General features: G+C 39.7%; 1 protein-coding gene across 1 annotated transcript in view; it reads right to left on the reverse strand.

Moving 5' to 3' along the window:
* Window positions 1-25,131, reverse strand: part of Ccdc93 (CCC complex scaffolding subunit CCDC93) — a 73,948-nt gene that overhangs the window by 33,858 nt on the left and 14,959 nt on the right. Inside the window, exons 5-11 of the mRNA XM_090342929.1 lie at window positions 22,212-22,310; window positions 20,356-20,412; window positions 9,040-9,140; window positions 4,351-4,384; window positions 2,828-2,917; window positions 2,546-2,596; window positions 1,731-1,817 (exon numbers count right to left, since the gene is read on the reverse strand). Coding sequence (XP_090199055.1) covers window positions 1,731-1,817; window positions 2,546-2,596; window positions 2,828-2,917; window positions 4,351-4,384; window positions 9,040-9,140; window positions 20,356-20,412; window positions 22,212-22,310 — 519 coding nt within the window. The remainder of the gene's footprint in view (window positions 1-1,730; window positions 1,818-2,545; window positions 2,597-2,827; window positions 2,918-4,350; window positions 4,385-9,039; window positions 9,141-20,355; window positions 20,413-22,211; window positions 22,311-25,131) is intronic.

A 25,131-nucleotide genomic window follows, 5' to 3' on the forward strand; every position in this document is an offset into this window, starting at 1 on the left:
CATGCAGTACCCAAAGGTAGACCAAGATCACTGTGAAATAGTGAGAAAAGGCAGAACGCAGGCAATGGGAAACTAAAGCCCAGGGGGAGACATGGAAAGTGTGGGGCTGGAAAGGAACAGGAAAGAAAATCTTTTAGATTCCCAGGTGAGGAGAGGGCTGGGAGGAGAGGTGCACTTCCAACCCCAGAAGAGTTGTTCCTCACTTTCTTCCTACAGCAATCAGAGCTCCTTTCTGCTCACAACAGACAAGTCTGAATACAGAAATCAATCTCCACAAAAACAGCAACATTATCTAGTAGTCTTTTTTTTTTTGCCAGTCCTGGGCTTGAGCTCAGGGCCTGAGCACTGTCCTTGGACTTTCTCAAGGCTAGCATTCTACCACCTGAGCCTCAGCACCACTTCCGGCTTTTTTTTTTCTATGTATGTGGTACTGAGGAATTGAACCCAGGTCTTCGTGCATGCTAGGCAAGCCCTCTGCCACTAGGCCAAGCTCCCATCCCTCTAGTTGTCTTTTTTCCTTAAAAATCTAGCTTCAGGAATATTGCGACAACATAGGGTGGAACAGAGCCATACTCTTGTTACAAGGTGTGGGTGCTGTCAGGGGGCCAAAGCACTTTCCACTGGAGAGAGTAAAAGAATCACTATTTCCAGGATTCTATCTACATGTCTTCTGAGTTTATTTTCACTTTTACCATAATCAAAATCTTTTTCTGGTCAAATCTCCAATGGCACATTGATTGGTTTTATCCTTTCTATGTGGCAAATGGAAAGAGAATCTAGGAAAGTTGGATTAGAAAGTGTGTGTTCAGAAACATCTACAGTACTTGGAGGAAAGAGCAGTAAGGAAACCCCATCTAGATACTGTCTCATTCACGGTCTCACCCAGAAGCCCTCTTCCCTGGTAAGAGAGAAACTTTTGCTGTGATTACAGTAGTTTACATACTCCAGGTTACAGGAAACAATTTTCCCCTGACCATACCACTTGTGTAATCATTTCAGAGGTCATCAGGGTGGAAATAGAACTAATTCATTCTCAAGGCTTCGAAGACAAGGCAAGTAAAGCTAAATGCTCTAGCATACAACATTTAAAGAAAGTAGACTGAGTATGGATGAGAAAGGAGGGATGTAAAACAATGTCTTGTAAATAGGAGCATGCCCATAGTACATCACAGCCAGGCCAGAGTCAGTTAGGTGCAAAATGATTAATCACTCCCTTCCTGAAATATTCAAGGTCCTATTGCCTCTCTCAGGATGGAAAAAAAATTTAATACTGAAATATGGCTGTGAGGCTTTTGTTCATTCTATACTCTTTTAATAAAGTAGAACAAAAATTTTTGCCATGGGCTTGGCTGAGTTATGGGGTTTATCTCCTAAGTGGCAAAAAGCCTCATTCTTCAATCCAATCATCAAACTGAGCTCGAGTTATAAGATGTGGGATAGGGAAGAAAAAAATGCCTGTGTTGTACCTCAGGCAAGGATGTATCAAATGTGATCACTGCTCTCAGAGACAGATTTTCTCTTAATATTTATTGGAAAATGTGCACTGTAGAACAAAATTAATTTAGCTAATGGGCAAATGCTGATGTGAGCATGGTAAAGCCTAGTATCTGTGGTTTTGACAAATGTGGCTGATGAATTAGAACCAGATTCCACACTGCAGGGGAGGGGCAAGGAAGTAGAACAAAGCATGGGGCAATGTCTGGTCCAGACTCCAGCAGACACCCACCTACCTTATCTGCATATTCAGACACGATCTGCTTAATCTCGGCAGAGCAGAGCCCCACAATCTGGCCCACGGAGCTTGCAGTGAGACGGCTCTGAAATCATATGGGAGTGTGTTCTCAAGTCCACAGCTTGTCTTTGGTAGAACTAGAAATCTTGAACACCCAGTATGATTGAAAAATAATATTCCCCGGGAGAATAAGACAATATGGGTTTGTCCACTTATTTATTGGCAGGGGAAACAATAGACTAGGCTAATAAGTACAAACATCAGAGCCATCACCATTCTATCTCCTGAGTCCCAAACTGGTTGGACCAGCTTCTTGGGCTCTGGCTACCCAAGTTTCAGTTCTGTGCCCCATCCCTCATTTTCTTAAGGATCACCAATCACAGCCTGAGGGGATTTAGGGAGCTAAAGATTCAAGGAAGAGCAAAAAGAATCTCAGACCCTAAAATAAGTCTTTTCTGCCACAGTCTTATCGGTCTCAATGGCAAAATCTGTGAATGGGCTTGAGCTTGGGGGAAGTACAATTACAAACGTGGGATACTGTCTTCTATCTAGGTGCTCCTTCCACAGGTAGATCCTGTGGTTAGGGAGAGGTAGAGCTGACTCCAGCTCTTTTACAGAGGTTTGATGAGCTGTCACAGTAGTCATATCTTCCAAGTTTCTCCCTTAGAGGGCAATGTCATTCTAAAAAAGCTTATGAAAAGCCTCTCCAAAAGACGATCCCTACAGGGTGGTACCCCAGAAGGAGGCCTTCCAGAGCAGAAGGGATTGCCACATCCCCATTTTTACCATCCCTGTCCTCCCACAACTCCTTACCTCCTCATTAGCCATGGCAGTCATCTTGGTCATCAGTGACTGAATACGCTGCTGGAAGAGGAAAGGAAGGAGCAGCAGTGAGTAAGAAGTGCTTACACAAGCTCTGCCTGGAAGCCCCAGGATTTTGTCCCTTGATCTGGTTTAATGTGAGCCTCACAACAGGTGATGAGATGAACCTGTAAGGCGTAGAAGAAAACTCTTCTGCAGTTGGCCTTCTGGGAAAGCCAGGATAGGAGCTCTCCTAAATGATATAAATTAAAATCTCTGAGGGCTGAGACATACCTCTTCAGCTGCTTGAAGCTCATCTTCTTCATGAGCATCTGTTCTTTCCACAGCTGAAAGCCCTGCTGCAAGTGTTTTCTTGTCCTCAGCCTGGAAAGGGAGATGTGAGAACAGTTGAACATTAAAGACTCAGCAGAAAAAGACAACATTACAAAGAGGCACAAGCCTGTGACGGAAAATACATTTATCTGGAGATATATTAATCTGGAGAACTAAACCAGCCTTAGAGTACAGACAGTTCAGAGGCTAAGCCCACGCTCTAGTAAAAGGATGAGCAGCCTGGGTGGGTATCTGGGGCTGGTGAACCTCATTTGTCCCAAACTGCCCTTTTAAATGAATGCCACACACAATCTCCAAACTTGCCGTTTCTCTTTGATGGGATCGTCCCTCTACTTTAAATTTCAGGGAAGATCAGTAGTGCTACTTCAATTTGCCAATTATGATGCATTAATGGAATATGAAAGTAATTTAGTAGGGGCAACTAAGATTTATATAAATAAAGGCAATACAATGTATCAGAGTACACAGTGGTAAAGTTTTAATACTACTTAGCCAAAGTTTTGATTTAGTTATAAAAAAAAAGTGAAAATGACTGTCTGAAGGACAAAACTCTAACCTGCTTAATTTGTGGATCAAATTGTACACTCTGGACTTAGGCCTTAGGCTCTTAATGTATTATGGCATACTTGAGAGCTTTATCAATTGTTTTATCCTCAAATTTAGTTGATCAATCTAGAGTTTTTGGTTTTAATTGCATCTCTGCCATCCATCTAATTTAATTATCTCTGCCATGTATCTCATGCTATCTGTTCATGTGCCTCTTTCCTGAAAAACAGGAGTATCATCCTTAGTGAGTAGTTTCAGTGAATAAGTACATGCAAAGCCCTTTAACAAAGACTCTAGGACACAGCAAGGGTTTAGTACTATAAGATATACCTGCTCTGTTGGTGATGATTAAGAACCATTAGGGAATACATACATATTTTGAGGGAAATCTTTAAGACTCCTTCAGAAAGTTGGAAAACCCCATCCTGTCTTTCCTGGCTTTTCCACACTCTGCTTCCTGGCACAGGGCAGGCCTATTAATTTATTCTATCTTGTTGCTAGCATACTGTTCTCATCTGCCCAGAGGCCTATCATCACGTCATGTGAGAAATGTAATCTGGGAAGCAGACTTAATACTGTAAGACCCTACCTACAAATCCTGAGGCCATGGCTTCAGTCACCTTTCACACCTCCACCCTAGGATGAAACTGCTGCTATGTTTTGGCTTCACTGTTTGCAGAGGTGGCAAGTTGAAAATTCCATGACAAAGATGCAGGAGCTAAAGGCAGATGGAACATCTCTGCTTCACCTGCCTTCCCAAGGCTCAGCACGTGGTTAGCAGCAGCCTTTGCCATGCTCTTCCTTTTTGGGTTTCCCAGTGCGCTGTTACTAAAATATTACTATCAGGCAGAGGCTAAAAGAGTCCGTGGGACTGTCATCTTTCAAGTATTCTCTCCGACTGCTGATTCTTGTCTTACCTTCTCTGCATTCTGGCGGCTAAATCCATATCTCCTGTTGGTCCCAAAAAAAGGAGTTCAATTACTACTCAAAAATCACAATAAATTCTACATGTACTTTTAAAAAAATTTTTATAGGAAAAACACTGAAGAGGACTTAGGTTATTTGGTGTTTGTCCAAAAACATATTCTACCCATTTTTGAATAAAGGGCCAGCCATGCTATTTGCTATACAAACCTGTAAAAGAATACTCAGATACTAACAAGAATAACATTTTGGTAAGTACAGTTATTATTCTTTGAATCAGAAACTCCATTTCAGAGCCACAGTGTAAGCTAAAAGCTTAAAAGCTATCTGTATGAACAAATATGAATGTGTTTGCTCAAGCTGAACATGCTTTCCAATATTACTTCAATAACAATTCTGCACGCATTTTATTATTATGCATAATCCAAGTATGATGTCAATAATATGGATTCACTTCACATAACCTTAAACGTTAAAAACACACAAATGCACTTTAGTTTAAATTAGTCTATTTTCTGGTTCTATTCATCTAAGTCTTAAAAAACACAAAAGCAACAATGTAAAAACAATTCAATATATTTTTTAAAAAAGCATGTAATGCAAAACATCCGGCATTGCATAGTTTAGTTTATAAGGAAATAAAATGACACGTAACCATTTAAGAAACAAAAATTGGGGGATTCACTCTACAGGCTACCTCTCAGTGTGCTGCCTCCCCTGAGCCTACAGTTTTACCCTCTCTTGCTCTTCATACTCCTTACCCAGCTTCACAACTGGCCTGCCTCCAATCTATCAATGGAAACCTTTTCAATTGGGAGAAAACAGTATGCCTGAGTGGCCTCATGTGCCTTCTCCTCCATGGCCCTCAGCTCACACATACTTGCTCCACCCACTTCCTGAACAGGGAGCTTTGCACACACAGTTCTCTCCTCTCCTCATGCTTCCCTAGTTACCTCTCACCCTTCAGCTCTGAAGTTGCTTCTCCAAGGCTCCTAGCATAGGTATGCTGTGCATACAAGCAGTACTGACTATTCATCCTGCACCTGCATATGTTTCTTTCACTTCCCTATCTCCTGGTTGTACATCTTCATCTTTTTCCTTTAGGGCTATGACCCTACTTTTGTATTTCTTATGTTTGTTGAATTAAAAAAATAAAAATAAGTTTAAAAATGCAGGAAGCAGTATGTCATAAGAATTATTTAGCCCTGAAGTGGGTTGCCATCTAATTGGACAGACTAACAGGTCACTACAGAGCAGCAGGCACAACTTTTAGGCATCAATTTACAGTTCTGAAGTGTAGTCAGCTTACGGTTGGTTTTAAATGTTTATACAAATTCTGTAAAAAAACAAAAACAAAAACAAAAACAAAAACAAAAAACCTTATGGCACACTCTGAATGGCTTAACTGGTATTGACTGCATCTTTCCATACAGCAGAGGCTGGAAAACAAGAGGCTATTTTCCACACCCATTGGGACCTAGGATTCTGAGTGTTATCTAGGTCCTACCAATCTGGAGTTGGACATGTGGAACAGTTAAATAAGGAAAGACAGAGATCCACTATGTTGGCCAGGATTACAGCAGAAGCAGCCTGTTCTGGATCAGCAGCTCTGTCACAGTGGCTTCCTGGTTTCTGTGGAATTAGTGAGTTCTTGCCAGCAGCGGTACCACCAGCTTTCTGATTCCTCAGGCTGTTAGCTAGCCTCCTAATCTAGAGCCAGGGCAGCATCCTTAGCCCCAGCTCAAATGTGAGGCATGGAAGTCAGCACTGGCTGAGCCTGAGTTCCCATCACTCCCTATGATCAATGAAGCCCTTCTGCTGAAATTCACAGACACTGCATTTTCCACCAGTGAGTCTTGAACAACACGGGGTCTGGTCAAAACTTCCCATTCCTATAAGTGTCTTTGTATCGACAGCTTGTCTTCTAGGCCTTTACTCTGAGGAGAAACTGTCAAAGCAGAAGCCTCTCTGTGGCAAATAGTTCTCTTCTAAAGCCCTGAAAATGTTATAGATTTTCCAAATAAAACAGTAGACAACAAACCTGAGTTATCCAAATCCCAGGCCCATCTACTTCTTTCCAGACAGAGGTTCTAGGAAAACTACCCTGACCATCTAAAATTAAGTAACCACATTGCCTTCTGCATTTATAACCATAAATACTCATTACCCTGTGTGGGATAATTATTTTTCATCTCCCATCCCTGCCTGTTGAACTACTAGAGAAGAATTTGTTTCATTCATTTTTAAAAAAATAAGATGTAATACATATAATCTAAAATTTGTCATTTGAAGTATATACTTGTTTTTTAGTGAAGTGTGAAACCATCAACACTGTAAACCCAGAAAGTTCTATCACCCTAAAAGGAACTCTGTACCTATTAATTTGTTTCAATCCCATCCTCTCAGTTCCTGACTACATTTAAATCCATTCTCTCTCTCTGCCCCTTTGCTCCCCCCTCTCCCTCTCTCTCTCGCTTTCTCTTTCTCTATAAATTTGCCTTTCTGGACATTGATGTGCATGAAATTGTTCAATATGTGGCTTTTTACATCTGGCTTTTTTCAATGTTTCTAATTCATTATGCTGTAGCAAGAATGATTAATTCAACCCTTCTTTTTGGCCAAATAATATCCCACTATGTGGGACAACTACGTTTTGTTTAACTATTAATCAGGATAAACATTTAGGTTGTTTTCATGTTGAGGCTGTTTTGAACAAAGCTGCCAGGACCTTTCCTGTACAACTCCAGTTATGATCATATCCTCACTGTGTAGTTTAGAGCCAGCACACACACAGGCACTCAATGCTTGAATGCCAAATGAAGTGTCCAGCTAATTTTACTAAAAGCCTTCTTCTCCATGCGACATGGTAGTACTGCCTATATGATAAAGAAGAGCTAAAATGAGAATGTCCAAAGTAACCACTACTCCATCTCCCACAACCTCATCCTCTATATGCTAGACAAGCAAAAAAACAAACAAAAAAAAAGCATGTATTCTAAAAGAAAGAAAACCCTGAAATCTTCATTTAGTACTGACCTTAGGTTTAGAAACTGGCCTGAGTACAACCCTAGCAGCAGGAAATTATAGGATTAAGACCTTTTGCTCTTTTTCACACTCAATTTGAGAGGAGTCACACATAAAACCCGTGCCTTATTCTGCTCCATAAAGGGAGCCAGTTTTCATGCTGGCATCAATTTGCATTGTCTAGTACAGGGCAAGCAGGGTCCTTCTAGTTTATCTATCCTTCGCACAATGACAACGAAACTATCAACAACAAATGTATTCCTCAAGGGTCCATGTAAAAAAGAACTTTAAAGCAAGGAACACTATCAGCATAGTGCAGTGAGGTGACTGAATTAACTGAATCTGGCACTTTTTTTCATCCCTAGGAGAATGATTTTCTATAAAGAAAAATGCCAACATGAGTAATTCAGACTAACAAATCCCACTACATTCCCCTAAATACTCCCTAATCTTGGAAATGTGACTCAGAGTTTCTCTTTCCAGCTGGCCATCACAGAGCTGTGCTGCTTTCCCTGCTCACGTGGAGATGGGCTTGGCTGGACATACCCCAACATGGTTTATGGGGCAGGAGTTATGAGAATATAACCCATCCATTTGTATGGGGCTCCACACTCAGAAAATTCATGAATATAGTTACTGCTATTGTCCTAAAATCCTTAAGTCATTCATTTTATTGACAATTCTTAACAAGTAGCCATACATTCTCATTTTTTGCTGGACCTCAAAACTATGTAGCTTATGCAGTGCAGGTGATGCCTGACTCAAAGGGGACACTCACTTCTCAGAAACAACTGGTAGGCTTTAATGACAGTGACCACACTTGGTGTTTAGCTAACTCAACTACTAGTTTTATGATTGGAAGGGAAATACTTGATCTCACACTATTCTTTCAAAACAAGTAATAAATAAAAAAAATAAGTTATTGCCTTTCCCTGGAAAGCTAGAATAATGAAACCTAATTTCTTCTGGTTCTCTCTAGTACCTCAGAGGAGCAAACCACCAGGTGCTCAACTCAGAAAACTGCTCAGTTGGGGGTGCAGTTAGTTTCAGCCACCCAGCAAGGGCTGGCATGTGCAGCAGAGCTCTCCAACCACAGAGAAAGGAAGGAGGAGGAGACATACTCACATCAAGGGATCAGTTATCCTAAGTAGAGAATGCATGACATTAATGAAGGTCAAGATCTAATGTCAATCAATACATTCAATGCAGAGAATTATATCCTTGTCTTTTTTAAAATGAAAATTAAAGATATAAAATAATAGTTTTTTAATAAACCATTTAAAAGATGTAATAAAACTACTTCAAAGCTTTCACAGAGAGTCAAAATTGTTCTTATAAGACTTAAACAGGCAAAAATGTTTCCATTTCTTGTTTACTAAAGATCTTAATAGTGGCAGGTCATGAAGGGTACACCAGCAGCCTCCACAAATGCGAAGAAACCCCTAGCATGGTGCAAGTTATCCACATCTCCAGAGAAGAACTGCAAAGGCTACCTATGGAAATAGGTAATACCAGAGAGAAAAGTCCCTGAAGGTGAAAAGTTTGCCTGAAAATAGAAAATCAAGTAGAAGACAATCCAACGGAACCAAATGAAGTCATTTAAATTAGCTTTTCTTTTAAGTGATTTTATAAAGTAGATACTAAGACAAATTCATTACCTGCCATATTCCAAAAGTGTAGCATGGATTCGAGATTCTTCATCGAGTAGCTCCTCTGCTCCCTGCTGGCGTTTGTATTTCCGTCGGGGCTTGTAAACATCCTACGTGGATAAAAAAAGCAAGTTCTAGATTGTGAGGAGTGCTCTTGAACTACCTGCTGGATGTGTTCAATCAGTTAGAGGAAGAAGTCTTTCCCATCCCAGCTGAGGAGTCCTTGATCAGCTGCAGGTCACAGGTACTTAGGGTGATTTAGGTGACTTCGGGGACTACTGAAGACACAGAGGCAAGGTTGATAAAAACTCAGATAAGACTAATCATGGTTATCTGAGATAATCTGCTTATATCTACACATCTTGTTTTCTAAGAAATAGAAAAGCTGTCTTTTTTTATGGGCAGGCAAAGGTGAATAACAAAAGAGCTTCCTTTGCTCTTACTTTTTTTATATAGAGGATTTGTGGTCACTAAAAAATATGAAGTTGTGAGCAGCTTTATTTACCACATGAGAAAGGGTATCAATGTATGTGAAGTAATGCACCCTCTCTATCTGGTGAATATAATGTAACCCTTCCATTAATTACAATAAAAATATATGGAAAAAAACAAACAAATAAAAATATGAAGTACATAAACTCACTCCACCCACCAAATACTGCTGGTGTTAATTGCAAATCCTGCTACATTGTTTACAGACAGAAACACAGCATTTCCTACCAATGCAAGAGTAAGTAATGAACACTTAGTGAAAATGTCCAGGAATTCCATCAGCTTTTTGTTATTCATTTACTTAAAATTACAAAGTTTTACAAGTAACAAATGAATATATTCTTATAAAAAGCTTCACATTTTCCCCATTGATAATTCTGGTCAACTTATTTCATTTCCTATTATTCTTATCTTATTATTATTTTATTTTCTATCTTAGCAAGTTCCACTCTGTGAACATGCATTATGTGATGTCAATAACTGTGTAGAAGAGAGAATGGAACGTGGCCTGGGATGATGCTGGAGGCTGTTCTCACCAACTGCTGCCACAAGTGTTCCCTAGTTTGCTCATGGTTTCTACATAAATTGGAAGCTATAAATAACATAAAAGAGATACATGGTGAAGTGAAAAATATAATGAAACTGCATGACGCAGTTACTGTGTATAATTTAATTTCCACTGAGCTCTGCTTGTAGCAGTGTTATATAATTGAGCTTAACTGCTGTCTTCCTTGGTTACCACTGAAGCAGTCTATGACCCAAGACAGGAAATTGGATTCTTCTATAAAAGACTTCAAAACAATAGCACACTGAAATGAACAGGTAAAAGAGCCTTTCCTTTGCCATACAATGACAATGTTGGCTTTTACATTTACAGCTTAAAGTTTATATTCACATATACATGTTACCTTTTGCACTTTCTAGCCACCATAAAGAAGAGGTAGGGCAAATGCTATTATTTTCATTTTACTGCTTTGGAAACAGAATGAAACAATAGTACTTTAGGTTTAAGACAGTATTACGGTAAGGGCTGGATGCAGTGGCTCATGCTTGTAATCAGAACGATTATAGTTCAAGGCCAGCTCAGACAAAAAAGTTATTGAAAGTCTCTCCACAGACAAATCCAGTGTGGTTATCTATACCAGTTTTGTCCCAGCTATACTAGAGGTATAAGTAAAATAAATTGTGGTCAGGCCAGCCTGGACCAAAATATTAAGACATCTCCTTAAAAATAAGTATAAAAGGGCTAGGAGTGTGCCAGGTAGTATAGCATTTTCCTAGCAAGCACAGGCTGGAGCTCAAACCCTAATATAATAACAAAAAGAGATAAAAACATAATACCAAGTTCCAGATACCTTTGTTTCTAAACTTAAAGCTTTCCATTACACTAATTTGTCTCTGATAGACCTTTTAGCCACCCACCAGTCATTTCTTCAAGACATTTCATAAAGCTTAATTACATAAACTGCACTGCCACATGCATCACTATAATGGTCCCTATAAACAACAGATGGCAAATGGCCCAGGTTTCCAGGCCCACTATAAAAAACTCCTGTAATGTCATCCATTAAAGGAGTACTGATGCCCTCTCCCAACTCTACTGATAACCAGCTCTGTGAGTTTTCCCTCTATGGGTCTCAGTTTCCTTATATGTAAAATGAGGACAAACAGAACTTGAAAGACACTCTCAGTCTCTCTGTCTTTATGTTTATTTTAATCCTATGAATATATGACTTGGTAAATCAATCTGCCTGTTTAAAGTTAGAGCTTAATTTTAAAATATTCCATGCTTTACATATGCTCAAATTCTTTTTTTAAAATAAAGGTATAAACACTCAGTCTTTTTTCCATGAATAATAACAGCTTCCATTTCTAATGATGGTGAATGCCAGACAGGCACAGATTGTTATATATGCACTGCCCACTTGATCCTCACACCTTTGAGGGAAGCTATCCTTGTTTTCTGTTTATAAATTAAACTTAGGCAGACAGTAAAGAGTGCAAACAACTTGCCCACAGTTAAGGCAGTAAGTGATAAAGATAGATAATACTAGAACTGAGGCTCAGAAGCACTCTATAAATGTTTTATACCTGAATTCTGATAATCTCTTATTGTAGATTGATTTTTTTTTGGCAGATGATGACATATGAATGGCATTAAAAAATTAAGGTAACCACTTTTATAAAGCAGAGAATCCCTGCATCATGAGATCAAATAAGGATTCACAGGTCTAGTTGCCAGTCAGATCACCTGTGAGAATAATGCCTCTTTATCCCACATTCTAAATGCCAGGGCAGAAAAGTAGAACAACACAGCATCCAGGCAGCATTTGCAGCAAATCCCTGCTGGCTGCTGCCGCCCTTATAATAATGGAAGACAACTTTTTTATTAAAATAATAGAGTAGGTATGAAGCAGCCACTACCAATCAGGTATTCTGAACTCAAAGGCTCAGTGGATCTGACCACCCCCAACTTTTCCCTGAGTTGCCTTCATTGATCTTAACTGCACATTCTCACGTCTCATACAACTCTGACATCACTCAGCCTAGGATTCTTCAATAAATCTGCCTCCTCCACCACGAGGTGTGCAGTACCCTGAAAGAGCTCAAAGGAAAAAAAAAAGAACAAAAACAATAACTGAACTACTCTTGAACCAACAACCAAAGGAAGGCCTGAGATCAGAGTAACAGAAATGCTGAGGCACGTACAGACAGCATTATTTGCATAGTTTTTTTTTTCTCCAAAGACAGCCCCAGATCTTGTTCTTAGTCTATTTTCTTCTCCATAAACAGGGCCTGATGTGCAATAGGATCCCCCTGCCCTTTAAAATACAGCACACATCCCATCTCAGTTTAATTTGGCAGGTAAGACTAAGGTGTGTTATATAAATAAGCTGAAGACAGCCTTTATGTCTTATCCTCTGTGTTATCTCATTCTTTGTAGTGATTTTTACCTCAAAATTTGGTCAGCCCAATGGAATAGAACTGAGGACCCAGATATTAGCCCAGAGACCTATGGCCAACTAATATTTGATAAGGGAGCCAAAAAAATAGAATGGAAGAAAGACAGCCTCTTCAACAAGTGGTGCTGGTGAACTGGTTAAGCACCTGCAGAAAACTAAACTTGGATCCTTCTTTGTCACTTTGCACCAGGATTAACTACAATGAATCAAAGAACTGGAGGTAAAAGCAGATATACTGAAAACTTTACAAGAAGGAATAGGAGATACTATGTTTCCTTGGCACAGGTCGAAACTTTCTTAATAAGAACCAAGAAACACAATAAATCAGAGAAAGTCCGGATAAGTGGGACTGCATTAAACTGCAGAGCTTCTGTACCACAAAGGGCACAGCTAGCAAACTAACTAGAAACCTACAGAGTGGGAGAAGATCTTCACTAACCATACAATAGACAAAGGCTGTTGGGGCCTGACCTCCATCTCTGAGGCCTGATTCTGGCTCAGTGGCAATTAAAGGGCTTTGGCCAGGCACTCACTCCTTGCATACCTCTCTTAAGGCATCTCTGTGAAGGTGACTTGATTGAGCCCCCCATGGCTTCCCAGGTCTCCAGCACTTTCCTGCACCTGTCCCGCCCAGTGCCTGAAAGCCCTACCCAGACCCTTAGTGGTAGCACGGTGGCCCTCTTCCTGTTGGCTAGTTTCCCAGTTCCCACCTTCTCCTACCCCAACAGTATATAACTAATTGTCTGACGCAATAAAGGGATGAGAGATCAGATCAGCAGAGATCGGCAGAGAGATCTGATGCGCTTCCATGGTTAACACTGCTTCTGACTCAGTGTGTTTTTTTCTTCCCCGGTAATTGGGGGAGGGCTGGGGCATCAATACTTACCATCTCGCTTGGCTCCTGGGGGAATACAGGCTGGCCCTGTGTGTCCCTCCCCGTACCCATGTTGCTGCCCCAGAGAGAAGCAACAAAAGGCCACATATTTAAAATATATCAACAGCTCAAAAAATGGAATCACTCTCAAACTAATCTCCGAAAAAAAACCCATCCCATTCAAAGATAGGCCAAAGACTTAAAGAGAGTCTTCTCTGAAGAAGAAATAAGAATGGCCTATAGACACATGAAGAAATGCTCAAAATCTCTGGCCATAAAGGAAATGCAAATCAAAACAACTCTAAAATTCCATCTCATTCCAGTTAGAAAGGCCATGATCAAGAAATCTAAAAGCAACAGATGCTGGTGGGGATGTAGCCAGAAGGGATCACTACTACACTGTTGGTGGGAGTACAAACTCCTTCAACCATTATGGAAAGAAATATAGCAGTTCCTCAAAAGACTAAACATAGAACTCCCCTATGACCCAGCAATTCCACTACTTGGCATTTGCCCAATGGTCCAGAAACAAGGACATACTAAATCCACTAGTACAATGATGTTCATTGCAGCACTATTTGCCATAGCAACGATATGGAACCAACCCAGATGCCCCTCAGTTGATGAGTGGATCAACAAGATGTGGTATTTATACACAATGGAATTCTATGCTGCTGTCAGAAAAAAAAACCACATCACCTCATTTCTAAGGAAATGGAAAGACTTAGAAAAAAATCCTATTAAGTGAAAGAAGCCAGACTCAAAGGAACATAGGCTCAACGGTTTCCCTCATTTGTCATAATCAGTAGAAATCTTGGACTCTCCTAGCAGAGATTTACAATAGAGCAAAACCTAGATACATAAGGCCATATAGGATGATGCTAAATGAAAGACCTCCAGGATATAGAAACAAAAGCCATACAATGAGTGATTGTTGTCCTTAATGTACTCATCTTTTTTGCTGTCCCTTGATTATCTCATATTGTTACAGTATTTCACCTTGTTATCTGATATATTGTATAAATGCTTGTTTGGTTATTTGAAATTGGATAGGGAAGGGGAGAAAAAAGATGAAGGGTGGGGGTGGGGGGAGAGAAATGGGGACCAAGACATGAGAAATGTTTGTGAAGTAATGCACCTTCTATCTGGTGAATATAATGTAACTCTTCTATTAATTACAATAAAAATATAAGAAAAAAAAGCTGGTCAGCAATCAAACTTAAATTCCCAAGTTGGTCAAATCAAACTCCAACTGCTGTAACCACATTCAAAATAAGAATATATTTTAGCCATTTAAAGTGTCTATTTTGCAAACCCTTCAAAATGCCATCCTTTTAACTGTTAGTGTTTGTTCTGTGACAGGTTGATAATATCAAGACCCTCTTCCTGCCTTTCAGGGATAGGATCAGACTCTTTATGCACTGCTGAATATATCACCTTATGGTAGAGTTCCCCCCTCGGTCCTTGGGACTACTTCCTAGTCCTCCTCTACTGTGGACAGTAGCTTCTGTGTCTAACTAAGGTCATGGTCTATGTGAAGTGAAATGAAATTTGATAGATATAGAGGATCTGCATGCTCAGAAGAGAAGGAAGTGGGTTACCACGTGACATCCACTCTCACATCTGTTAATGGGAAAAGTCACAAGAAATGCCCCACGAGATGAGTACTACCTGACATTACAGAAATAAGGCAGCAACATAATGGAAAAGTAGGTGCTGAACAACTGTGGCAGAAACTGGGGAAAGTAGAAAAGCAACAGAAACTGTTGTGTGGAAGTCAGCTGCCTGCCTTTTTCTGTGTAGCTTGCAGTTACATAGACAAATTATTAACCTTTTTTATGTTTGTTTTTTTTTCAGTACTGGGAATTGAACTCAAGACCTCAAAGACTACCACTGGAGCCGCATTGCGCACCCTTTTTTCCTTGGTTGTTTTCTGGATAGGGTCTTGCTTTATTTCTAGATTGGTCTGGACCATGATTTGCGCTTCCCCATTCATCCATGATAACAGGTATGCTCCACCATGCCCAATTATTGTGTTCCATCATAGCTGGGATTGGTTGAGATGGAGTCTTGAGAACTTTTCACTCAGGCTAACCACGACTACCTGATCTCTGTTTCCCAAGTAGTATCAACCTTTTTGAGTTTCCATTTCCTGATTTATAAGATGGAATAATCTGTGAGTCTGTACTGATGAGGTAAATGGCTGACTAGGTGCCAGGCATATAAAAGACACTCAGCTTAAAGCACATGGCAGCCATATGTATTTTATAAAAGGCAAGAAGGTCTAAAAACTAGGCACTTGTAGGTTGAACATATTTTATTCCTTAATTTTCCCTTCCTAATTAAAATTTAGAATTCTAGATTCAGCAGTAAAGAGAAGATAAGAAATACTGACAGAATGCCTGAAAGGCAAAACTCAGAAATATATGAAAGCAGAAAATTTGAGCCTTCCATGCCACACATGTCACCTAAGACAGGTTCCCTTCTCTTAACAAAGGGAAGGATTTTCCTTGAGGGGAATGATAACAAACTGTATGCTGTCCAATTTTGTCACAAAAAAAAACAGGCCAGAAAAAAACACTACAGGTTTGGGCTGGGAGTTTGGCCTAGTGGTTAACGTGCTTGCCTAGCATGAGCGAAGACCCGGGTTCGATTCCTTGGTACCACATATATACAAAAAAGCTGGAAGTGGTGCTGAGGCTCAAGTGGTAGAGCTCTAGCCTTGAGAAAGGCCAAGGACAGTGCTCAGGCCCTGAGCTCAAGCCCAGGACTGGCAAAAAAAAAACACAAAACACTACAGGTTCAGAGTATTTTGCAAACTTCTGGGACCCTCAAGTCAGCCAAGAAAGTGCCAGAAGAACTGACAAGGGAGAGGGATGGAGAGAGAGGGATGGAATCTAAAGTTAATGGAACATATAGCGAGGAACCTAGGAAGGCAGCTCCTGACATAAGATGTATGCTAAGTAGATAAGAAAAAAAGTAAAACTCCACTCGCCAAACCATAAAAATTCGTTACCATGAAGAATGTATTGCCATGCAAATGTATTGCCAAATAACTGAGGCTAAAGTTCACATGGCAACTTCTAGGATATGGAAACAGGAGGTTTATCTTTGTGTTTATTGTTTTTAATGTACTATGTTATTTCTTTTCCCTTTTTTTCCCCTAAGGGTTAATCTCATGTGGTTAATGTATCTGATTTTGTTACCTGGTATATTGTATATATGTTTATTTGTTTATTTGAAATAGGGAAGGGGGAAAACAAGATGATTGGGAGGGGGTGGGGGGAGGATAATGGGGACAAAACCATGAGAAGGGTATAAATGTGTGAGAAGTAATGCACCCACTAGCTGATGAAGTAACTGTAACCCCTCTATGCATTACCCCGACCAAAAAAAAAAAATCTCCAAATTCTGCCATCATTTTCTAGTGAGCTCAAAACTGCATTTTACAATGATTTCAACACTAAGTATTGAATCCATCACTTTCATTGTGGCTTTGCACAATTTGTCTAACCTATCTGGGTTTTAGTTACCTCATTTGTAAGGAAGAACTTCCTGTTGTAAGAACCAGAGAAAAGCCAGGTGCTGGTCAGACACACCTGTAATCCTAGCTACTCAAGAGGCTGAGATTTGCGGATTGTCATTCAAAGCCAGCTTGGGCACAAAAGTCCATGGGACTCTTATCTCCAATTAAACACCAGAAAACTAGAAATAGCGCTGTAGCTCAAGTGGTAGAGCTTCTTGAGCTGAAGACCTCAAGGACAGTGCCCAGACCCAGAGCTCAAGCCCCATGACTAACTGAAAAAAAAAAAAATAAGAAAAAAAAGAACCAGAGAAGTTTTGGATAAAATTTGATCCAACCAGAAGTAGACTTAAAAAAAAAAAAAGACATTCCCCTCCCAGCCAACTTTATTATAAGTGAGAAAAAAATTACCTGTTTGATTCTAAAGGCCTCAGAAAGACCAAGGTTATGAACATTCAAGGCCATCTCAGCGAGAGAGTGACTGATATTAATATTGATCTCTTTTAAAATTCTGAGTTATACAGCCAAATAATGTATAATTTTTTACTTCCCTGGACTTGCTGAGATTAACAGGTGATAGTGTTCAATTAAGCATTAAAAAAAGCTTAACTTGAGCTTACTGAATCTGAATATGTTAAACATAGACTAAGTATAAAATTCAAATACTATAGGCTTTACAGGGAAAAGAAAATTTCCCTTCTTTTCCATTTGTTGAGTCTCCAGGTCTCAGATTCAGAAATAATGCTGTTACTTGGTTTTCCTACTTTTTCAAAAATGCTATGTCACTTAAAACAGGGGAAATAACAGTATATGCAATTAACTGGGTACTATCTTTCATGAAAAATATTAGGAGGAATCTTAAATAACATACAAGAGATTCTATATTAGCAAGAAGAAAAATTACAAATTTATATTTCAGTTACGATTCTAAGTTAATTTAAAAACACACAGAGCAAACATATTACAATGTTACTGTCATTTTTGGGATCTGAAATGTCCCCAATGGTCCCCAAAAGTAGCAATGATGAGAGGTAAGATCTGAATGCTAAGAGTTCCGACCTTATCACCATACCAGTGCTTTGATGGATTCGTATCTTAATGGGCTATTGGAGTGGGTGCAACTTCAGGAAATGGAGTCTAATTGGAGGAAGAAGGCAACTAGAGTCATGTCACTGAAGGGTATGTTTTATGTTTTGTTCTCTCTTCTTCCTCCTCCTCCCTCCTTCCCCTCTCCCTTCTTCTCCCTCTCTCCCTCCCTCACCCCCTCTCTCTTTCTGCCTTCAAGTTGAGCAGATTTGCTATACCCTACTCTCCATCAGGATGTTCTGTCTTGCCAGAGGCCTAAAGCAATAAGGTCAAAAGATAATGGACTCAAATCCCTGAAACCAAAAGAAATCTTTGCTCCTTATAAGATGTTATCAGTTATTTTATCACAGCGATGGAAAGATAGCTAACACATAACTGTCTAAGCACCCAATGTGGCTATTTCTATGTTGAGATTAGCACTGGTTTTCTTTAGCTGCATCTATCAATCTTTAAAAGAAGAACTTTCAATCAGATCTTGATATTGTACAGGCTGGACAAAGAAGTCCTTGAGACTCCAACTCCGAATTAACCAGAAAAAAATGCCAGATTGGAGGCACAAATCAAGTGGTAGAGCACTAGCTATAAGCAATGAAGCTGAGTGCAAGCAAAAGTTTCTGAGTTCAAGTACTAGTATTGGTACAAAAAAGAGAAAGAAAGAAAAAGAACTTTTATTAAGTTCAAGTATTGGTATCAGCACAAAAGAGAAAGAGAGAGAGAGAGAGAGAGAGAGAGAGAGAGAGAGAGAGAGAGAGGGGGGGGGAGAAAGAGAGAGGGGGGGGAGAAAGGGAGAGAAAGGGAGAGAGAGAGAGAGAACTTTTAGGATGTTCTAAGTTGAATACCTAGGTTACAACCAAGAAAGAAAACTAATCTGGTAACCAGGCACTGGTGGCTCACTAGCTACTCAGCCTGGGCAGGAAAGTCCATGAGACTCTTATTTACAATTAATCACCAGAAAACTGGAAGTGGAGATGTGGCGCAAGGTGGTAGAGTGTTAGCCTTGAGCAAAAGAAGCTCAGGGACAGCACCCAGGCCCTGAGTTCAAACCCCAGGACCACAGAACCAGTACATACACACACACACACACACACACACACACACACACACACACCCTACTCTAGTGTCACATAATTATTTCTTCTTTCTATTTAATACCACCACTAAATTAGAAGACAATACCTGATTTCTAGTACCCCATCTTAACGGTGTTCAATCGCATCCACTTTAAAATGAAATTAAGATATTAAATTAAAATTAAAAGATACAAATTACAATTACAAAGTGACATAGACTTTTCTGTTTCATAGGAGCATATCATATCTTTTATCAAGTCAATGTTCTTTTCAGAGAAATCACTTTGGGAAACCATAAGAAACCACTCTCAAGATGATGCAGTTCAGCATCTTTTTAAAAAAGACTCAGGCCGGGAGTTTGGCCTAGTGGTAGAGGGCTTGCCTAGCATGCATGAAGACCCAGGTTCAATTCCTTCATACCACATACAAAGAAAAAAAGCTAGAAGAAAAAAAAGCCAGACATGGTGCTATGGCTCAAGTGGTAGAGCTCTAGCCTTGAAAAAGCCCAAAGACAGTGCCCAGACCCTGAGTTCAAGGCCCAAGACTGAAAAAAAAAAAAAGACTCCATAGTTAACTCACAAAGCCACACAAACCAGACTACCTCAATCTTGAAAATTATACAATGCAACCCAAGAGCTATTTGCATAAAAATTACACCTAGAATTTAAGCCAGCTGGTTACAACCTATATAATATGGTTGACTCTTACACATAAGCTTCAGTAGAATGGAAGGTATGATGTTATTTAGATGAAGTGAACAAGACACAAGGAAAGGAACACTATATGCTACTTCTGAAAGAGAGAACTGTACATCCAGGCATTGAGACTTCATTCTCTTGAGTTTTGTAAAGCTTCATGGACCAGAAGAAGTACTACTGACAAGGATCCTCTGGCTGTGAGTGTTTTGAAAAGGACCAAAACTCTCTCTTGCTCTACCACTTTCCATGCTGGGGAAGTAGGCACATGTGTAGACTCCCAATAATCATGTGTAAGGTGACTTTCCATCAAAGTTCAGAAGCTATTCTGCTCACCAAAGCTACCAAAAAGATAAAGGTGGCATAGTAACTTCAATTCACCATCTCCAGTTCATCTTCTCTCTCTAAAGCTATGCAAGTCACCCCTGCATTGGGATCAAGAAGCATCTGGATATTTTTCCCTTAGTTCATAACTAGAACTAAGGACACAGATGTTGGCAGATTCTACTTCACACCCCCATTGGAGATCAGCTCCCAGGCAATCCCTAAAGGTGACTTGTGCTTTAAATGAATGCTATCTGAAGGCTTGGTTAGGACAGAAAAACACAAGCAAGGTACTTACAGAGAGGTCAACAACTGTCTTAATGGCCTTGTCTTTTCTCTTTTTGAAGTCATCATCCTGGAAGGCAAAATATAAGAATTAAGTAAATCCCAGATAAAGAATAACTGAGGCTAGGCACCAGTGGCTCATACCTAGGATCCTTGCCACTCAGGAAAGGCTAACATCTGAGGATCACGGTTCAATCCTTAGAAAAGTCTTCATGAGACTCTTATCTCCAATTAACTATGCAAAATAAAACAAAACAACAACAAAACTAGAAGTGACACTGACCCAAAGTGGTAGAGCACTAGCCTTAAGCAAAAGAGCTCAGAGGTAGTGCCTAGGCCTGAGCTACTCTGCCCCTTCCTGGGTGTCTCTGAATATGCACGGATGCTGTTCTTGATGAACAAGAATGAAGGGCACAAATAAAAGAAATGCAAATCAAAGCAACTCTAAGATTCCACCTACTCCAGTGAGAATGGCCAGGATCAAGAAATCTAATAACAACAGATGCTGGTGGGGATGTGGTCAGGAGGGATCACTACTACACTGTTGGTGGGAGTATAAACTCCTTCAACCATTATGGAAAGCAGTATGGCAGTTCCTCGAAAGACTAAACATAGAACTCCCCTATGACCCAGCAATTCCACTACTTGGCATTTATCCAATCGTCCAGAAACAAGGAAACACTAAATCCACTAGCATAATGATGTTCACTGCAGCACTATTTGCCATAGCAACGATATGGAACCAACCCAGATGCCCCTCAGTTGATGAGTGGATCAACAAGATGTGGTATTTATACACAATGGAATTCTATGCTGCTGTCAGAAAAAACCACATCACCTCATTTGTAAGGAAATGGAAAGACTTAGAAAAAATCCTATTCAGTGAAGTAAGACAAACTCAAAGGAAAATAGGCTCAATGGTTTCCCCCATTTGTCATAATCAGTAGAAACCTTGGGCTCCTAGCAGAGATTTACAATAGAGCAAAACCCAGGTATATAAGTCCATGTAGGATGATGCTAAATGAAAAGACCTCCAGGATATAGAAACAAAAGCCATATAATGAGTGATTGTTGTCCTTAATGTACTATGTTATCTTTCATCTCTTTTGCTGTTCCTTGATTATCTCATATTGTTACAGTATTTCACCTTGTTATCTGATATACTGTATATATGCTTGATTGGTTATTTGAAATCGGATAGGGAAGGGGGGAAACAAGATGAGGGACAGGGGTGGAGGGAGGGAAATGGGGACCAAATGGGAAAGGGCATCAATGTTTGTAGGGTAATGTACCTTTTATCTGGTGAATGTAGTGTGGCCCTTCTATTAATCACAATAAAAAATATATTGGAAAAAAGAAAGAAAGAAAGAAAGAAAGAAAGAAAGAAAGAAAGAGAAAATAAAGGAAGGAAGAATGAGGAAAAGAGGAATTTATAAAACTTTCCATTTTTTAATGGCATTTTCTGGGAAGTGGATGAAACTAGAAGGAATCATGTTGAGTGAGATAAGTCAAGACCAAAGGAACAAAAGGTGCATGGTATCCTTAATATGTAGATATTAGATCCAAACAGTACAAGAGCAAGGACTCAATATTTGGGGACCCAATGTTATAGACATGGTCTTGGAGATAGAAACATAACTACATAGACATGAAAATCTATGATGGGCTATATACTCTATAGACATAATGTTTTATTACATAGATTAATGTTTAATTTTAATTATGTTCTAAAACCTAAGTGCCAGTGACTGTATACAGAGATTTCTTCTTGAATACTTATTTGTTAAACATGACATTTGAAATATGATGTAAAAATCAATGTTAATAAATTCTTTAATAAAAAAAAAGAATGAAGGGCACAATACTGACCTCCGGGAGACTGTAAGTTTTCTGAAACTGGGCTATAGAATAAGAGCGGATGTAGTCACCTATTTCTTCTTTTGTTTCTATAGCTCGTTTCACCAGCCACTGGGGGAGAAAATAAGGAAAGGTGAGTTGAAAGGAAAGAAATTGTATTGCATTGAAGGTTGCTCAGAGACAACATACTTTATGAGCTCAAATTGGCTTGGGTGAGCTAACTAGGTAAAAAGAAACAGAACAGAATAAAACAAACACAAATTAAAAAAAAAAACAATCAGCATATGCTAACATATGCTACCCTATAGGAAAAGCAATTGGCTAGGCATCAAAAATTCTAAGTGGGACCAGTGCTAAGTAGCTTTATAGGTGCTTTAAAGCTGTGCCTCATACCATCCAACTTTGGTCTGCCTCTGTCAAGGGAAAACATGACCTTGATATTTCTGATGGCACAGAGTTACTAGAGGAGTGAAAGAAAGCATAACACTAGAGTGATATGAAAGCATCTGAAGCACAAGGCTGATACAATATCCTCCCAGCAATGGGTACAAATGACTGATCTTAATGTAAACCTATTGCCTGTGCTGCTTGCACCAGACAGGGTGCTCCCCATGGAGAATACGAAGTTCAACTGTTCCTGCAACAGATGAAAAAATCCTGATATTCAGATTAAAGAACAGTACTAAGTCAAGAGCCTACCGAGTTAGCCCAACATTCTCTCTTATACCTCATGACATTTCCAAGGAAGATTAGTGGGAAAATGGGTTCTAATAAATGGTTCCTAGCTTCCCTAGGCTGACAACTAAAAGTTATACCCCAGGTAACACACAGACAGACAGGCAGAGACAGACAGACAGACAGTCTCTCTCTCTCTCTCTCTCTCTCTCTCTCTCTCTCTCTCTCTCTCTCTCTCTCTCTCTCTCTCTCTCTCTCTCTCTCCCTCCCTCCCTCCCTCATGCTCTGTCAGAGATCCAGGTGCTGAGGGTGAGTGAAGAAAGAACCTTTGATGTTTCGATCTGTATTCATTTACTTCCTTCATAACTGAAGGATACAATGGAGAGGGAAGCCATTTGTCTGGATTGCCACTCTTTCTACAACAGAGAAGCTATATCTACAAAGCAGTTTGGGGGGAAAACAGTTGTGTTTTTACTAAAAGCACAGCACCACTGGTAAGATCTAATTGCTTATGCAAGTAGACTTATGTTCCATGTTCAGAAGACAGTAGCTCAAGACATGTTTTGCAAGTAGTTGTACAGGGTGAGTATAGGCAACTATGAACCATGTACCCTATGCACAACAGTGCTCAATTTAGTTCTGCTTTTTTTGGGGTCATGAAACCCAGTTTCTGATTGTTCATGTCTGTTTCCTTTTCAGTCATGCCTATACGAATCAGATATACTTATCCAATATAACAAGGATATAGTTATTCCTCGTCTGGACCCTAAAGAGTGTGATCATGGGAGAAAGAGATGGCCTGTGGAGTCCTTTCAGACATGTAACAGCTCTGTTTTGGAGTTCCTAGAATGAAGGAGGGGACCTCTTGGACAGGCGGGCTACGTCAGAGCCCCCTAGCATGAGACAAGTATGCACTTCATGGGACTCATGTCCAGCATGGAAGAAAATTATGTATCCTAGATTGCAAGTACCTGGAAGTTAGACCCATTTTCTTCTCAGCTAACTTTCAGAGTGTTACAATAGCTTTGCCAAATGTTGTAAATATGAGAGATCACGTTAAGACGTGAACAGTTCCCAACTACTAGAGTCTCTGATTAACCTTTCACTAGTGCCTAAAAACAGGAAAAACCTTCAGTCAGGTGTAAGTTTTTCATAATGCTAAATATATGCAATTTGAAGTACTGTCTTCTTGGCATTTCTTTTAAGAAATAATAGAGAAAGAAACATAGTAGTTACCTTTAAAAAATATTTTTACCTGGAAAACTATAAGTGCCAACTCCAGGTCAACCTCGACTTCTGCTTTTGAATGTTATAGGCCCATGAACTAAGCAATATAGTAATCACTAGCCCAGGTTCTCCTGCCCAGATGGGAGTATCTCTAGCAGAACACTCACAGCATGAAACACCAAGAGAACCTCAAAATGTCCAAGCTGACTGGGAAGATCATTTCTCATTCATCTTCTAATATTTGGGATAGATTTGCTCTCCCCACTACTTGAGCATGGGCTAGAGCAAGATCTAATGCTTAGACATCCAGACTTTAGGAGAAGCTAACAGCTTCACGATATGACTCTTGGAGGTTTCTGTAATCACAAAAAGAATGAGTACTGTCTCCTTGGCTCACAGAGACAGAAGTCTAAGGAACATAAAAATCAAATTATGAATTAAACTCTCAGCCTCAATTTTATTACTTTTATTTATAAATTTACAAAATCGAAGACATTTCATTCCACTAGACTTAGTAAATAGGTAATAACAGAAGCCAGTGTTCGGTAGGTAGAGCATTTACAAAGATTAGCCAGTCCTTCTAAGTTCTCCACACATATCAACTTACTTCTCATTCCATCAAGTCGGCACTATTGCTATTTATGTTTAACAAACAAGAAGTTAAGGCATTTCTCAAGGTCCCACGGCTAGAAAGTGGCAGAGGCGCAATGGGAACATGTAAGTCTGGAGTCAATGCTCTTACTTCCTACATTCCACAGCCCTAATGTGGAACATGAAGATTTTTCAGGCCAAGGTTGTGCAGCTTCTTTCTCAACAGCTTCAAGAGTGGTAGAATAGAAAAGGCATAAGACCTGGGATACAGAGTTTACCTGAGGATCTTCAGTTATCCATTCCCCAAGTTATTTGCATTTTATCAGCCTTCCTAATCTCACCTTCCTCAAAGGCTAAGACAGAATTATAATAGATGCCTCAGACACTGTCAAAATCAGACATAAAGTACTATCTACAGGCATACTACCACTTCTTGGTC

The sequence above is a fragment of the Megascapheus bottae genome, chromosome 12, assembly GCF_031878675.1.
Source record: "Megascapheus bottae isolate mThoBot1 chromosome 12, mThoBot2.hap1, whole genome shotgun sequence".
Taxonomy (NCBI): Eukaryota; Metazoa; Chordata; class Mammalia; order Rodentia; family Geomyidae; genus Megascapheus; species Megascapheus bottae.